This window comes from Rhineura floridana, chromosome 3 (genome assembly GCF_030035675.1).
Source record: "Rhineura floridana isolate rRhiFlo1 chromosome 3, rRhiFlo1.hap2, whole genome shotgun sequence".
Taxonomy (NCBI): domain Eukaryota; kingdom Metazoa; phylum Chordata; class Lepidosauria; order Squamata; family Rhineuridae; genus Rhineura; species Rhineura floridana.
In genome coordinates this window covers 178,858,246-178,874,554 of record NC_084482.1, presented here as the reverse complement: position 1 = coordinate 178,874,554, position 16,309 = coordinate 178,858,246, and the positions used below count along the sequence as shown (strand labels likewise).

The window sequence follows — 16,309 nt, the reverse complement described above, 5'->3', positions numbered from 1 at the left end:
AAACTTAGAGGGTTGTTAAGCAAGCGTTTCTGAGTTCAGGACTGTAAGTTTTGTAAGGTGTTGTTTTGAAATGAGCTTATGGGAAGCAGCAGAATGGCATGGCAGGAATTTTCAATTAAACATTGTGGAATGCGAAAAATCCACCCTGGCTATAGCATATAGCCACTCTCATGGCTGTCTAATAATGGCTGCTGATAGGGCCTATTCACACATTATATACACTGATCCCAAACTAATCTAAGGCAATACAAATGCTATGGTTGCCACCAAGTAGACTTTTCCTGTTGTTGCTTCCCAGACATTGGTGCTTCCAGATCTAGAGGCAGTATACCACTGAATACCATACAGCCTTCATGACTTAACAGCCACTGATGGGATTTATCCTTCATGAATTTGTCTAATTTCCCTTTAAGCCATCTAAGAGAGTGACTAGCAAACACATCTTGTGGCTACAAATTCTGCAAGCCGAATTGTTTCTTTTCATGCCCAGGGATATGGTTACTGCAGTATCCCAGGTAATGGAAATGAACATGTATACTGTTAGCAGAGATACAGGACATTTGATGACCAATTATTGTTTACAATATTATGATGGGCACCTCTCTATACTTTGTTTAAATGAACTGTCCTCTAATGGAAAAATGACTCCTGGCTGGTATAGATTCATAAGATCTTTCACAAATGAATGAATGTTTTTACCTGGAGAGTGAGCTAATAAATACAGTTACTGATTATCAAATATCACTTTAACATATGGCAGAGCATAAAGCAGCATATTAACATTGAAAGGGGGGGTTGGAAAGCATCACGAGGCAGGACCTTTGGTAATGGACTAAACAAAATCCCGTTGTTGCAGCTGAAGTGTTAAATCTGCTAATGTAGTTTTCCCATCCCTGAGATTAAGTGGGCACAAGGATCAAATTCAAAACCTGCTTATCAAAACTGAAATGTCAGTGTGCACCCGAAACATAGGTATAAAAGAGAGGCGGATTTGCCACCAGAAATTAAGTAAGTCACTAAATGCTCTGTAAGTCTAGAGAACAGGAGTTTAGATTTCCTGAACAGAGATGGATAAGGGCACAGATGCAGCCCAATGAAAGGACTGCTGAGAAGATCCAATTTCACTTGTTACTGAATGTGAGATGAGCCTCTGACATCTGCTCTAGTGTAAAAATAGCTTGTTGGGGTGGCCAGTGAAAAGCAGCAATAGTGGGAGCATGGCTGGGGAAAGGGAGGGCAGCCACTTGGGGGGAGGGATGTCGCAACAATGGCCCAGATATACGATAAATCCTAATAGCCCCCCTCATTACTTACAGCTCCTTCAGGTTCTTCAGCTTAGCAAATGCATCCTCCTGAACAGAACGTATTGCATTATCTCCAAGGTTCCTATAGAAAATAAATATTTTTTAAAACCCCACGGACTTTTTTTTAATCCCCAAGATTTCATCCCAATTTAAATCAGAGACTAATCGGACAGTGGGCTAGTACGGATAAGCTATGATTTATCATGATGGGAATGAGGGGTTGTGATCTTTAGGCTCACCCTCTGCCTTGCATGGCCATGAGGAGAGATGTTTTTGCTTCTTTTTGATTATTTTATTACATCTAAACCTTAAACTGTGGCTTATTTTACTACTTAAAAAAGGAAGCAAAAGCTTCCAATCATGTTGTTACAGCCATGTCAGAAAAGGTGGGAGTGTGCATTCTCATCAGTGGCTTAGTAGTTATATTTGCAAATAACACTAAATCAGTCCACTGCAGGTACATTCCCTGTCCACAGAGGATTCTCATTGTATCTACACCAGGAATGGGGAACCTTGGCCCTCCGGATGTTGGACTCCAAACTCCCATCCACCCAAGCCAGCATGGTCAATGGGCAGGGATGACAGGAGCTGAAAGACAGCAACATCTGCCATTTGTCTTAAAATGACCAAATGATTTTTGCATGTGTCACAGAATGCATAATCTTAGAAGAAGCATCCTCTCTTGTGCATAAGAGAAGGAAGGAATGCCACCTGTTGTTTTTCAAGTACTTGCATTAAATAAGTTTTTTAAAAAAACTGCTGCCCAATTAACTAGGAACTTTGGGGCTTTTAGTTTAACCAACTTACTGTCAACTTATGTTGTCCCTAATGCCAGGAAAGGAAGAGAAAGGGAAGACAAAATGACAAGAAAAGGGCTGATCTTTAGAAAAGGTTTAAGCCTACCAAAGGGCAGCATAAGAATCCATTATGGAGGCATGGAGGGAGTGTAGGAGAAGATGCCACCCAGTCAATGTTACTGACTAGTTCTACTTGCCCGATTGAGAGCTCATGTTAAGCAATGGGAGAGGACACCTGCCAAAGCAACGCACACGTGGGGCGTTTCCTTATTGCTGGTTGTCTTATAGCTTGCTTCACTTCACTAGGAAAAGCAGCAGTGAGGAACTCCTGTGGAACTTGTTCTCTCACTTTTTGCATTTATAGCACTGAGGCCCAGGTGGAGAGGAAGAACGGAGGAAAGGATATTACCCTGGAACACTGGAAAAGGCAGAACACAGAGGTGGGGGGGCGGTCAAGGGAATAGGTCACGTTTCTCACTAGGTTACAATTTTTGTTATGCCTTTGTGCAAATAAATAAGATGTACTCTATTGCATTTTTTTTAAAGAAAACTAATAGCATGCAAATTGGCCATGTGCTCTATAACTTTCTTCCTGGCAGGAAAAAACACCGAAGTTGGAGCTGACATAATGAGAAGGAAGCAGCTGGCTCTTACACACGGACTGGCTTCTCGGCTTACAAAGATGCTATTAAATTGCTCACAGGCCTCTCCAGCAGCCACTTCTGGCAGGCTTCCCCTCTCCCACCCATCCACTTTTCTTCAAAACGGCAAAGCATTGTGGGTTACTCACAGGTGTTCCAGGGCCTCCAAGCCTGAGAACGCCTCCTTGGCCACAGACTTGATCTTGTTTCCAAACAGAGTTCTTCAGTTTCCAAACACCCAGTGTCAGATAAGAAGTGAAGGGGGGGGGAGAAAAGAAAATGAAAAGACCCCAATTAGTGTGGCTGTATCTGATGAATCATCCCCATGTAAGGTACTGGAAATATGATCTGTGGAGATTAAGGAAGCTGAAGTATGCATACTCTCTCCCCTTCCCTGAAATTAAATAGTTTTATCTTTATTAGAACTTAGTAGTGATGATAGCTTTACACAGGACACGCTGTACTGCATTAAGAAATGCAGGTTTGCTTTGGTTACTGGAGAAGGGAAGTCAGAATATGAGTTGACCTTCAGTTATCACAAAAAACACAGTTTAAACGAGACACTGGACTCGCCTCATTTCACTCCTGATCTTTTCGCAGCTGGTAATAAATGGCTTGCAACAGAGACTCTGATAGTTCCCAAAGAATCCTATGAGATCTCGCAACCACATGGGGATTGGGGAGGGAACCCTGAGAACATTTTGAAAAAACTGCTAAAACTATCACAGTGGATTTAAGTGATGCTTCCAGTGGCCAAGGGCCAGGATATCATTGCTCTGCATATAAAATTTATTTATCCTTCTAGAACCAAATGGGGAACCTCTGGCTTGTTGGCCAAATTTGGCCCACCAGACCTTCCCATTTGGTTTTCGAAGAAGTTTTGGGGAAGCCATGCCCACCCACCCAGCAACTGAAGTCATACATGATGTCATGTGGGGTGGGTAAGGGCAGTGTTTCAGAGGAACAATCGGACTCCTGCTGTAGCAAGGGCTCCTGCAACAAGCAATGGGCTCCTGCTGTAGCAAGGCATGCTCCCAACCCCCATCAGCTGATAGGCAGTAGGAGCACACCTTGCTCAAGGAGAGGGAAGCAGTTTCCATTTGATGGAAACCTATTCTTCCTCTCAGCGCTGCTTTTTGAAGCTGCCCCATGCTGCTCCTTTCAGTGCTGGGCGGCTTACAAAGCATATGGCTGGCAATACCCCTTGCACTGTGGTTCCTGAACTTGGAAACCCCGTGCAAGGGGTTTTGACTGGTGGGCGGGGCAACTCACAGCTGAGTCATGTGATCTCGTAATGAAGCCATGCGATTAACAGGTAGGTTGCTCTGCCCTCCTGTTGGTCCACAGAGTGGGGCCAGATGAAGATAAAAGGCCCTGCCTCCACAGCCTAAAAAATTCCCCACCCCTGCTCTAGAGGCTATTTATTATGCACCTAAAATGAACTAGGCACCTTACAGCATTAAAAAAGTGTAAGGTATTCATAGCAATACCTACTGCCTAACACAGTCCTTTCTCTCATTTTCATTTATTTATCATAATTTACATACTGCTTAACTGTAAATAAAACATCTAAGCAGGTTAACAAAGAGTTTCAACCATGCTTTCAAATCTTTTGGCTGAATAATTGACAACAACATTTCACACACTTTTCTAAGAGCTACATACAGATATTTTATTCTACTTAAAAAGAAAAAGAACTTAATTTTTTGGCAGGAGAATATGGATTTCTGCAGACGTGCTACACAGAATGGGTTTTTAGGCAGAGATTTACTCCCCACTTTATAACCATTAACTTATTTACTGACTATCAGAAGATGAGAAATCATTTCCAAATAGAACCTACTTGAGCCCATGACTGAGCCAAGATGGCAAGCTGTACCTTTTTTTAGAAAACCACTGCTGGCTCAACAGAAGATGTAACAATTCCTTTCCTGCTACTCAAGTCCAGACCAGCGAGCCGCGATGACCCAAAGCCTTAGTATTGCTAGCTTCTAAATAATGAATCAGATGTCCCCAAATTCATGTGATTTGGCAACTCACAGCCACACTATGATGTGGCATGTGGGTTTTGTTTTTTGCCCTCTAACTCTTTACAATATGCTGCTGGCACATCATCAACGTTCTGTGTAGGTGCTCAGCTTTTACAATACTTTATAAAAACCAGTGTAGTAAGCAAACATGCAGATAGTTAAACTTGGGTTTCATTAAAATCAATGGGGCAAGTTATAACCAACTTGTCCCATTGATTTCAATAGGAACTAAGTACAACTAACTTAAGTCTGGGTCCAATCCCAAGTGCCTAACTGAAGAACAGACATGAGTGATACCCTTTACTCAAGATCTTCCAGTCTATAAGTTTTAGGCCACACTGCTGGAATTGATTCTGGAAAGAAAACCCATTCAACTTCCATAAACAAACTGCAGGTGAGTAGACAGGCAACCACCTCTACCTGGACACATTAACATGTGGCACTACTTGCAAATGACCATTCATTTAAAGAGCTGGGAGCAGCTGCTATAAGAAAAGCAAAATATTGTCTCAGTAGTTTATGTAAGGGACTCACACATGCAACCATTTCCACCAAGAACACACCCTACATCTTTTCAGATATGCCTTTTCCTGGCACATTGGTTCTCAGCCACACCCAGACAAAGCTGGCGGATCAGATGAGGAGTTGGCAAAGAATATATAGGGAACTGTACCTTGGCTGCATAAACCAACCATCCCACATAAACCAACAAAACACCCTGCCTATGCTTGAATTTCAGTGCCACTGCTCAGTTTAGTCCTAAAAGGTGCACTTAAGTATAAATAAAGCTCAGAGGTCTGTTCCCCAAGGCAATGTATGGTATATGTAGGTCAGTATTACATGTTAACAGAATTTCAAGCATTAATGTATGTCTCAAGAAGGGGAAAAAATAATTCCAGAATATAATGACCAAATGAGAGGACCTAATTAGGGCTTGAACTTTTGAGGGTCTTGGCAAAGATGTTTGGGAACCCCAACTCTAAATCTTTATAGGTCAGAATTAGACTATGTTCTTCCTGCTCCAATTATGAAATGTGATGGAGTTAGGTCATGTCTACATTTCAAGTCTTAAGAAACCAATTTAATTGCCATGGTTTCTCTCAAAATAACAATGGGAACTGTGGGTGTGTGAAAAAGCCAAATTTTTGACAAGAGAATTCTCAGCACTTTTGCTGAGAATTTCCAGCAGTTCCTTAAGAGGTAGCTCTATCATTATGGAGTGACAAGGGGACCAACACTCATTTTCAATCCAAAATGATAGCCAGCCTGATTAATCAGGCTGCCTTCTGTCTTCTTTTTAATACAACTAGACAAGTCCTTCTCACATAGTTGGCCTTTTTTCTGCTAGCCCTTGCTCTCAAATCAGAATTCTGGTCGCTTGTTGGCTACTCCTTCTCCCCACCTCCACTCCAAAAGCAAACACAATCACTATCTCATGGGAAAGAAAGATAGTAGCCCACATTGCCTGCTCAACAGAACCAACTATGTGGAAACACCTTCTTGCCCAGCTGCAGTCCCAAGAGAAACATGGTAGCCCAAATCATTACGTGACTCACTTAAGAGTTTCCTCCCTCCCACTTTAATCTGAACTTCATATAGGTCTTTTCTGTCCCTGGCTGAGACCCTGCTACACAGCCCTGTGTTGCAAAGCTGGGCAGTTAGACCTCACTTCCCCTTAATACCAGATACAGGGAAGCTGGTTATTGGTGGTGACTGCCTCCTCCAGTGTAAACAATAAGGTCATCATCCAAGGCACAGTATGAACTTAAGAAGAGCCTGCTGAATCAGGACAGTGCCCAGCCAGATGTCCATGGGAAGCCTGCAAGCAGGACATGAGTGCAAGAGCACTCTCCCTCCTGCAGCTTCCAGCAGCTGGTTTTCAGAAGCCTACAGCCACTGACTATGGTGACAGAGCACAGCCACCATGGCTATTAGCCACTGAAAGTCTCATCATCCATGAATTTTGTCTAATCCTATTTTAAAGTCATCCTTAAAGTCACTAATAGGTTAGTGAGACAGGACTTTCCCTTGCAGAAGCCATACTTGCTCTGCTTTAACAAGGCTTGTTCTTCTATATGCTTGGTTAATTTATCTTAATTATACTTTCTACCAGTTTTCCCAGGGCAGACATTAAGCTAACCAGCCTGTAACATTTGGTACCACCCCATCTGTTTTTAAAGATTGGTGTAACATTGGCCACTTTCCAGTCCTCAAGTATGGAGGTGGATCTGAGGGATAAGTTACATATTTTTGTTAGAAGATTAGCAATTTCCATTTGATTTCTTTGAGAACTCTCAGGTGGATGCCATCTGGACCTGGGATTTATCAGTTTTTATTTTATCTAATAAGGCTAGAACTTCATCTCTTGTCACCACTATTTGCCTCAGTTCCTCAGACTCCCTTCCTGCAAATCTTAGTTTGGGTTCAGGGGAACTGCCCTATATCCTCCACTGTGATGCAAACAATTCATTTTGCTTCTCTGCAATCTCCTTCTTCAGTACACTTTGACTCCCTTATCATCCAAGGGTCCGATCACCTCCCTAGACAATCTCCTGCTTTGAATATATTTTTTTAAAAAATTGTTGTCATTTTTTATGTTCTTAGCAATGTGCTCCTCAAATTTTTTTTAGCATCCCTTATTGTTTTCTTGCATTTCTTTTGCCAGTTTTTTTTCCCCCTTTTTATTTTCCTCATTCGGACAAGACTTCCATTTTTTGAAGGAAGACTTCTTGCCTCTAATAGCTTCTTTGACTCTGCTCATTAACTATGCTGGCATTCTCTTGCCCCTGTGGTACTTTTCTGATCTGCAGTATGTCCTCTGGTCAGTTCCATGACCAACTGTTCTAGGCACAGTCATTTAGGATATCTAGAAAATTTGCTTCTTTTTTGTGACTGGAACACATATGTAGCCAGTCTTTATCAGGGTAGTTGAAAATGTAAATGTACTGCCTTCAAGTTGATTCCGACTTATGGTGACCCTATGAGTAGGGTTTTCATGAGGCTGAGAGGCAGTGACTGGCCCAAGGTCACCCAGTGATTCAAACCCTAGTCTTCCAGGTCGTAGTCCAACACCTTAACCACTACACCACACTGACTCTCCAAGGTAGTTGAAGGGTAGTTGAAGTCACCCATTATTACAACTTTTCCTAGTTTGGATGCTTCCTTGATTTCATTTCTCGTCTCAAGATCTCCCTGAGCATTTTGATCAGGTGGACAATAGAACATCCCCAGTATTAAGTTAATCTTGGGGCACGATATCGCCACCCACGAGGATTCTGTGGAGGATTCTACCTCTTTTGGGGTTTCCAACTTGCTGGATTCAATGTTCTCTTCTACGTACAGAGTGACACCACCTCCAATACATCATTCCCTGTCTTTCCAATATAGTTTATATCCAGGGGTAACCGTGTCCTTCTGTTTTTTTCTGTTCCATCAGGTTTCCATTATGCTCACTACGTCAGCTATATCCAGTTCCCACCTCAGTCAGTTTAAGCTTTGCCACCTTTTTGATTTTAAGTGCCAGCAGTCTGGTTCCATTCTAGTTCAAGTGGAGCCCATCCCTTTTGAACAGGCCCAGCTTGCCCCAAAATGTTCCCCAGTACCTAACAAATCCGAACCCCTCCTCCCGACACCAGCGTCTCAACCACACATTGAGGCTACAAAACTGTGCCTGTCTGGCTAGCCCTGCACATGGAACCAGTAGCATTTTAGAGAAAGCCACTCTAAAATGGAGGTCCTGGTTTTCAGCATCCTACTTAGCAACCTAAATTTTGTTTCCAGGACCTCATAGCACTGGTGCCAATGTGCACCATGACCACTGATTCCTCCCCAATACTATCTACCACAGTAAGTGGTTACCAGGGATAGCTTCTCAATGATGGCACCCAAGCTATGGGACAGGTTCCCGGAAGACATTCACTTGCCACCCACTCTATCTTGGCTCCAACAAAAAACTCTTATGTGAAAGACCTTTTAATGACAATTAAAATTCCCCTTCAATTTTAGATGTTGCTACCATTGTTTGGATTTTGTTCTATTTTATTTTTTATACAAAATCAGATTTGTATTTCATGTACTCTTATTAGCCACCTTTTCACCCATACTCTATATACATTTTAAAGAAATAGTCTCAGTAATTAGTCTGAGGGGGGGATGAGTACAAGACAAGCAGCTCACTCTCCCAAGGCAAAGTTTTAATTTAGGCCTGCTTTCTCCATCGTGTAAAGAGCCTCATCTATAATTCAGAAAAGGCTAGTGACCTGGCTGACCCCTTTCTCCCAGTTTAACACCTTGGATATGCTGAACAAGGCACTGCAGGGCTCACTGAGAAACCCTTTCAGAAGCTTATCCACAACAGATCAAAAGGGGAGCAGCTTTTAAAGCAATCTCCAAAGTGCTACAGTAATGATTAATTCATTTCAGGGTTTCCTCTTAAGTGTCTACACCCCCACCGCTTCCCCTTATGCTAATGCATTTAAATGCCTGCAGGTTGACAGTTTAAACATAGGCCCTGCCTCATTAAAAGCAATGTTGATCATACATAAGTTAATTTTTGATGACTTTTTAATGAATTGTTGTAAAGAAAACTCCAACCATAATCAAACAATTATGGTCTAAAATAAACGGTGAGCCAAAGTGTGAGTGTGTTTTAAACTACACCAGTTGATAACACTGACTGTTCTGAGCTAATCAGAAGCTGACAGTTTGATGCCTTAATTGTATTATTAAAATATCTTCTTCTGCACAAAAAAGGCGGGGAGGAGTGGGGTATTAATATCATTTTGCTGGCATGGCTACATATCAACCCATAGTTATGTGTTTTCCTGGAGAAGAGGAAAATACAAAAGTCTGTTTATGTAGTTAGAAAAATCTGGGCTCTGTGGCCTTTTGTAGTTGTTTGGCAACTGTCTAAGAGGGTTCTAACAACATCCAATTTGAAGAGATAGACCATCCCCCACAGGAATGGCAAAAATAGTGCATGGGCCTAAACATGGCAGCTCAGTACAAAGGGGTGCCATCGTAGGATTCACTCCTCAATACTTCTTTTTAGCCATGGGTGCCAAGCTGTAGACTGTTCTGATTGGCCCCAAACTCTCTGAAGCCCCTCTAAAAAAGAAATCAGGAAGATGCTGCTGGGAGCTGGTTCACTAACCACCTCAGACCCTGCTACGCAACTGCCTCTACAAGCTTACCTGCTTGTATGCGGGATGAGTGGATTCTGAGAGTTAAGACACTTAGCCTATTTGATCCCTTCATTTTCCATACCTGACAAAATCTCCTTGAATATTTTCTAAGCCAGCTCATAGTGTGATTCTGAGTGAACCCTATCCAGTGTAGTCTTTTATGATGGACCCATCCTGCAACCATTTTAGAAACTAGCTCCTGCCATCTGGTTCCTACCTACATGTGTGGGCCCTGTGACAGGAGGCAACACAGGGAGCTGCTGTCAAAGCACCCCCTACAGCTAGAGGTGCTAATGGGGAAGTGCTTTACTGTTGTTTTGAAGGCCAAAACAGTAGTACATATTTTCATTTTGAAAGCCAGTAACAGAGCCTCCTTTTTTAAAAAAAAAACTCTAGCAAAATGACCCCCCTTTTCAGTTTTACTCTATGGAACGTTACCCCTGATTAGATCTGCCTCTTCTTCCCCTGCACAAGATTACAGCAGCTATTTATAATAATTTATATACCAGACCTCTACCTTTTTATTAATGACCGATTGTGGAGCTGACTCATGGTACAAATAGATCATCGCACAAGAGCCCTGTTCAGACTTAAGTACACTTCATAACGTTTTTTGGAATCCCAAACAGAGTGGCAGATGGACAGATCAGATCAATTTTTTTTAAAAAAATCTGCAATTGCTTTCCACAGTGTTCCATAGTAACTATTACTATTACAGAACAAAATCTCTACTTTGCTCATAATATGAACCAAAAAATATCTGATGTTGGCTCCATCTCCACAAAGCCTGGAAACTGGAACCTAAAGCTGATGTGGTAATGGACATGCCACGTCATCAGTAATAGTGTTGTGCAATGTCAAAAATCTTCAGGAATAATGTTGCACAAAAGCCCAAATCCAGGTAGGGAGGATAGAGTGCCAAGGACAAGCAAAGGTGCTGCATGTGGTTCTGATCATTGCCTTAAGAAGCTTCTGAATCTTACTGTATTGCTAGAAAAATCCTGTAAGTTGACCCATGCCTGTTTGTTCCTTATGATTACATGACTAGCTGGCAGAAGGTTTAAACAGTGGGAGGGGCTTCCTCTTCTAGCACCCTTTACCATCCTTATGCAGTCTCAACACAGAGGAGGCTTGTGTGTGTCCCTACAGTAAGACTGAATGGCCTGAGAGTTTTTGATTCAGGATTTGGAACTGCAACATGAAGAATGAGAGAAAAATATTTATTCAGTACCACACTGAGATTTCCACCAGCAAGCAAGTGTGGATTTTATACTGAATTGTACCATATCATATCCTCTGCAGTGGTGATGCGGGTGAGGCAGTCATCAACGCACAGGTAGTGATTTTTTAATTCCACCCACCCACCTTGAAATCAATAGGAGAGAAATGCTTTGCACTGGTGAAAAGCTGCACTGTCAGCATTCTGCCAAATCCCATAGTCTCTCGGCTGATGGATCTCAAGTATAGGATAGTGCCGACAGTCACCACCTAAACACATTCCTGGTGAAATCAGCACTGAACGTAGTTCACTGAAAATAGAATTTCTACAAAGTCTATATCTTGCTCAGGTTTAGTAGCACACTGGTAGATGCTAAATAGCAGGTAATTAGCAATCTGATAAGGCTATTGGCTTTTGTAATTAATTTACAGTTTGAGGTTATAGATGTTTATTTCTTTTATTCTTAAGAATCTCAAAACCATTTAGAAAAACAAAAGGATACTTAGCTTTGTTTCTACTAAGAAATGTGCTGCTTAATAAAAATATTTGCACTCCACTTATTGAAAGCAGGAACGACATGTTAACATGATTTCAAGTTTTCTCACCTTCTCCCCTCCCAGTTCTAGAATATATGTATACTGAGTTCAATGCAAAAAGAAAAAGGGACTGTACAAAAAGCAACCTTTACAAAGATGAAACAAAAACATCTTAAGACACTCACAGCATGCTCAAGTTTTCCAGGCCTGTAAAGGCCCCGCTGGTGTCTTCTATTGTGCCTGAAATCTCGTTATGGTCCAGATCCCTGGAGAGAAGAAGACAAAAGAAAGCTCCCAATCAATTTCCCAGTTTGTGAGCTCAATGTTAAAAGAGCTGAAGGGTAACCTTTAGGAAGAGTCTGCCAAAGGATTCCTCTTTTGTCCCTAAGGCATAAAGCTTTTATCAGAACTGCCCAGTACTTGCAGAAAAAGCAGAGGTAATTAACTCTGACTAGGTCTGGCCTCTCCCACATTGTTTTCTTTAAAACAAAACAAAAAAAAATAAAACATTCCAAAGTGTCACTTCCACTACCTGGCCCTCTATGCTTCAAATGGATTTTAGTTTTTCTCCTTCTGGTGTCCAAAAATGTTTTTTGCTACTTCAGAGCAACAAAGGAGTGGGGCTTTATTCCTTACTAGATAAAAATTAAGAGCAATTAAAGCCACAGTCACCATGCCAGAGCTGGCACAGAGCTTGCATCCCAAGCACAAGGATGTTGATGGGCATGGTGACACAGATATGGCTATTGGAAAAATCTCTGTGCAGATACAAGCCAAAGAAGTGTGCAATCAACACACCTGCCTATAGATATAAACAGTGATGAAACAGTGAGCGAAAAGACACAGGGGCAAAGCAAAGATGGTAAAGCCTTTAAAAATGTCCACTCATTTAAGGGGCAGGGCTACATCAGTAAGGTTCACAGTAAGCTTCCACTTCTTTGAATCACATACCTTTGGTTCTGTACATGCTGCATAGGCAATTTTACCCCAATCAAGTGTCCTCTCTACATCCCTCTACTTCTCTTTTTGATAATTACCTTAGGAGGAGTGGGAAATGGCACAATCTTGTAATGACATATCTAAAACTGGCTCAGGACATTTTGGGAACATTGCACACGGGAGATTTCTGCAGCGCACTTTTTATTTTTAATTAATTGATCTCTACATTGCATTTTCTATTAAAGGAAAGAGAGAAAAAGCATAGAGAGTTGCTATGCTGGTTCTTCCAAAGGAGCCTGAAATACCTTTTAACACCAAGGAATGAAGAGAAAAAACATACTTCCACACAAGCACACACAAACAAAAGTACAGGGATTCAGTATTCTGGTCCAGGTTTTTTTGTGGGGGGGGTTGTTGTTTTTGCATTCAACTTTGCTTTCTCCCAGCCTCTGTTGCCAATTTCCTATTCTTTCTGGCTGGCTGGCCCTGAATGCCTACTGCCTTGTTAATCATTCTGCTGTGAGGTCCCTGGGCCTGACCTCTATTTGAATAGCTTCGCATTTCAGCAGTTTCACACCCACCAAAGGCTTGTCAACAATAGGCCATAATTAAAGCATGCCTGGCTCTTTTTCACCAGGTGCAGGACCCGATGGGCCTTCTTCTTGATTCAATTAGAACTTGCTCTCTCACCCTCCTTTCTCCCTGGGCACTGGACACAAAAGGGGACCCACGAATTAGCTGCAATCCAAAACAGCCTTTTTGCTTTGGGAAAGTCTTTCGTCCTTTTCTGTGCCAGCTGCCTAGGAGAAGGGCCCTTCTGAAAGCATGCATGGGACCAAACAGTAGTTCTGGGAAAAAGCAAAGAAACATAAAGCGCTTCCTCCCTCTGCTCAATAAAAGGAATAAAGGACTGCACAGTATGGTAACTAAGGAGGGAAGTTCTTGCTTCCTTTCAAATTACCAAAAAGCTTAGGAGATAATGAGTGTTGTTAATTTGCCTTAAATAAAATCTATATATTTATTTTTAAAAGAAAATTAACCCCATAAATGCTGGCCACGGTGCAAGACCATGCTGGAAAACTGGCACTAAGGATTTCATGACATTGGAGGATTAATAATTATGCATGCATAATGACAAGGCATTAAAAGCCAAGATAAATTGTGGGAAAGAAGAAGCCACAGCATTGTTAGCTCCTATATATCCCAACTACGAATGAACAGTTCCATCAACTATAGTAGTACCTTAACAGTTTTTAAAAAAAGTCATACCAAACATGGGAATCTGGAAAAGGCACCTGCGCTTACACTGGAAAGCTGCATTGGAAGTTGTGGAACAAAGAAAGGTCATCTCCCACATTCATTCATTCATTCATTCATTCATTCATTCATTCATTCATTCATTCATATCCTGTCCTTCCTCCCAGAAGGAGCCAAGAGCAGCAAACAAAAACACTAAAAGCACTTTAAAACATATTAAAAACAAAAGACTTTAAAACATATTAAAACATCTTTTTAAAAAATGACTTTAAAAACATATTAAAAAGCAATTCCAGCACAGGCACAGACTGGGATAAGATCTCTACTTAAAAGGCTTGTTGAAAGAGGAAGATCTTCATCAGGTGCTGAGAAGATAACAAAGATGGTGCCTGTCTAATATTTAAAGGGAGGGAATTTCAAAATGTCAGTGCCACAACACCAAAGGCCCGCTTCCTATGTTGTGCAGAACAGATCTCCTGATAAGATGGTATCTGCAGGAAGCCCTCACCCGCAGAGTGCAGTGATCGACTAGGTATATAAGGGGTAAGATGATCTTTCAGATTATAGTAGTTGAGAGTCAAATAAGTGGCAATCCTTTATATCTTTTTTTTAAAGGGACACATGGAAATATTAGAAATAATTCCTTTTGATGCCCGGGGGGGGGGGCATGTGACTAGGCAGAAAAGGAAAATCTAAAACACATACAGAGTACGTAAACTTTTGAGTCCCTTGAATGCTCCTTCTGCAATGTGGCTGATGGAGTTGTGGCTCAGCTGTAGTATCTGTAGGCCTCCCAGATCTGCTAAGCTCCCTTCATCCAGCCTGGTTAGGTTGTTAAAGGACAATGACCTAGGAACAAGAACAAACAAAATATTAGTATAGCAGTTTTCTTAAAGTTCTAGTGTATCTCTTTCCCCAACAGCTCCACTCTGCTTCTCAGCATCTATGTCCTGACAAGAATGATTATGTAAATAATATCACCAACATTTTCACTGTGTGGGGAAAAGGGTCAAAACTAAAGTGTAAGACCTTCTTGGTGGTGGCCTCACAATTATGAAATAAGGTCTACTGGATCTTATTGCTAGTCTTTATGCTTTCCTTAAAGTGTGGGGGGGCACTTCACATTTTGAGAACAATATCTTCCTTATATGAAGCAATGTTATAATAATCTTTTTTTTAATGCAAGCACTCGTATTACAGGGTATTGGGGGGGGGAACCAATGCACTATTTCATCCATTTCTAGATCTCCACATTTCTCTTACAGATTTGGTTCTTGCCACAACTGCCATGAAAAAAGAAAAAGGGAGTCTTGAGTGCGCATGAAAGTTAACAGCGTATGCCAAAGCCTAAGTCAAAACAGACACATTTTTAAGTACTAGGAGTGTCATTTCCTTGGCAAATAAACTGTCTGCCTTTTGTAAGTGTGAGCAAAGGCAGCAGCAGTGCAACTTAGAACACTGGAAGAAATTCAGAAGAGATTAATGGCTTTCAAGAAGGCAACATACATTCATTCCTAAAGAGGCTGGAGTGTTGAATTATGAAGACATGGCAGCCAGTCAAAATTATTTCCTCACCTGAGATGAAAGAATTTTTCAAAGGGTGGGGGAAGAGAGAAGAAGAAATCCAATGCTAGCAGGTATTGCTAAACTTGATTGGGGAAAAAACGTCTCTTTGATATTCTGCATAGGGGTTTGCTGTCAGAACTGGCAGAGGCATGTCTCTTTCCTGACGTCATTTAGAGATAGCCAAGAGCAAACTTCAGAATAAAACTTCAGAATATCCATGTTTCTGGCTGCAATCAACTGGAAAGATGCATAAGTCTTGCATACATTCTAGCACTACTCTCCTTCTGTATGTTTGAACTGAACAAGAACAGGCAATCGAAATGTGTTTTAATTCTTTTTATATTGTACTGTAGATTTTGTAACCTGCCCTGGGACCTATTGGTGAAGAGCGGGCAAATAATAATAATAATAATAATAATAGCCAGCCTAGTGGACATGGCAGCAGGTTCCTAAACCAGAGAAAAAGCTCAAAGAACACTTAATATAGTTTCTGCCCTTGCAACTCAAGGACAGCAAAGTTGGTGCCAGGGATACCTCCTTGGGGAAGGTATGCCATAGCTGAGGCACTACACTATAAAAACATTTTTCCTTGATGAAACAACTTTCACTTCTGAGGAAAGTGTTATTTGGAGACGGGCATCACCTGATGACCTTAGAGCACAGGAAGGTTTGTATGAGAGAAGGAGGTCCTTCAAGTTCCTGGGTTCTGAGCCCCAGCGCTTTGAAGTGGCCCCAGGAATAAACAGTCAGTGAAATTCTTTTAAAACTGATGAGACGACGAAGGTGATGCGTAAGCAATGCTGGTCAAAACTGTGGCCACCACATCTGCACTAACTG

General features: G+C 41.6%; 1 protein-coding gene across 2 annotated transcripts in view; it reads right to left on the bottom strand.

Moving 5' to 3' along the window:
* Positions 1-16,309, bottom strand: part of LRIG1 (leucine rich repeats and immunoglobulin like domains 1) — a 170,276-nt gene that overhangs the window by 20,856 nt on the left and 133,111 nt on the right. For both annotated transcript variants that reach the window (XR_009761538.1, XM_061618693.1), the window contains exons 8-11: positions 14,612-14,755; positions 11,896-11,976; positions 2,892-2,963; positions 1,315-1,386 (exon numbers count right to left, since the gene is read on the bottom strand). Coding sequence is in view for 1 of the 2 variants with exons in the window: in XM_061618693.1 (XP_061474677.1) it covers positions 1,315-1,386; positions 2,892-2,963; positions 11,896-11,976; positions 14,612-14,755 (369 nt within the window). In the remaining variant the exon portion in view is untranslated. The remainder of the gene's footprint in view (positions 1-1,314; positions 1,387-2,891; positions 2,964-11,895; positions 11,977-14,611; positions 14,756-16,309) is intronic.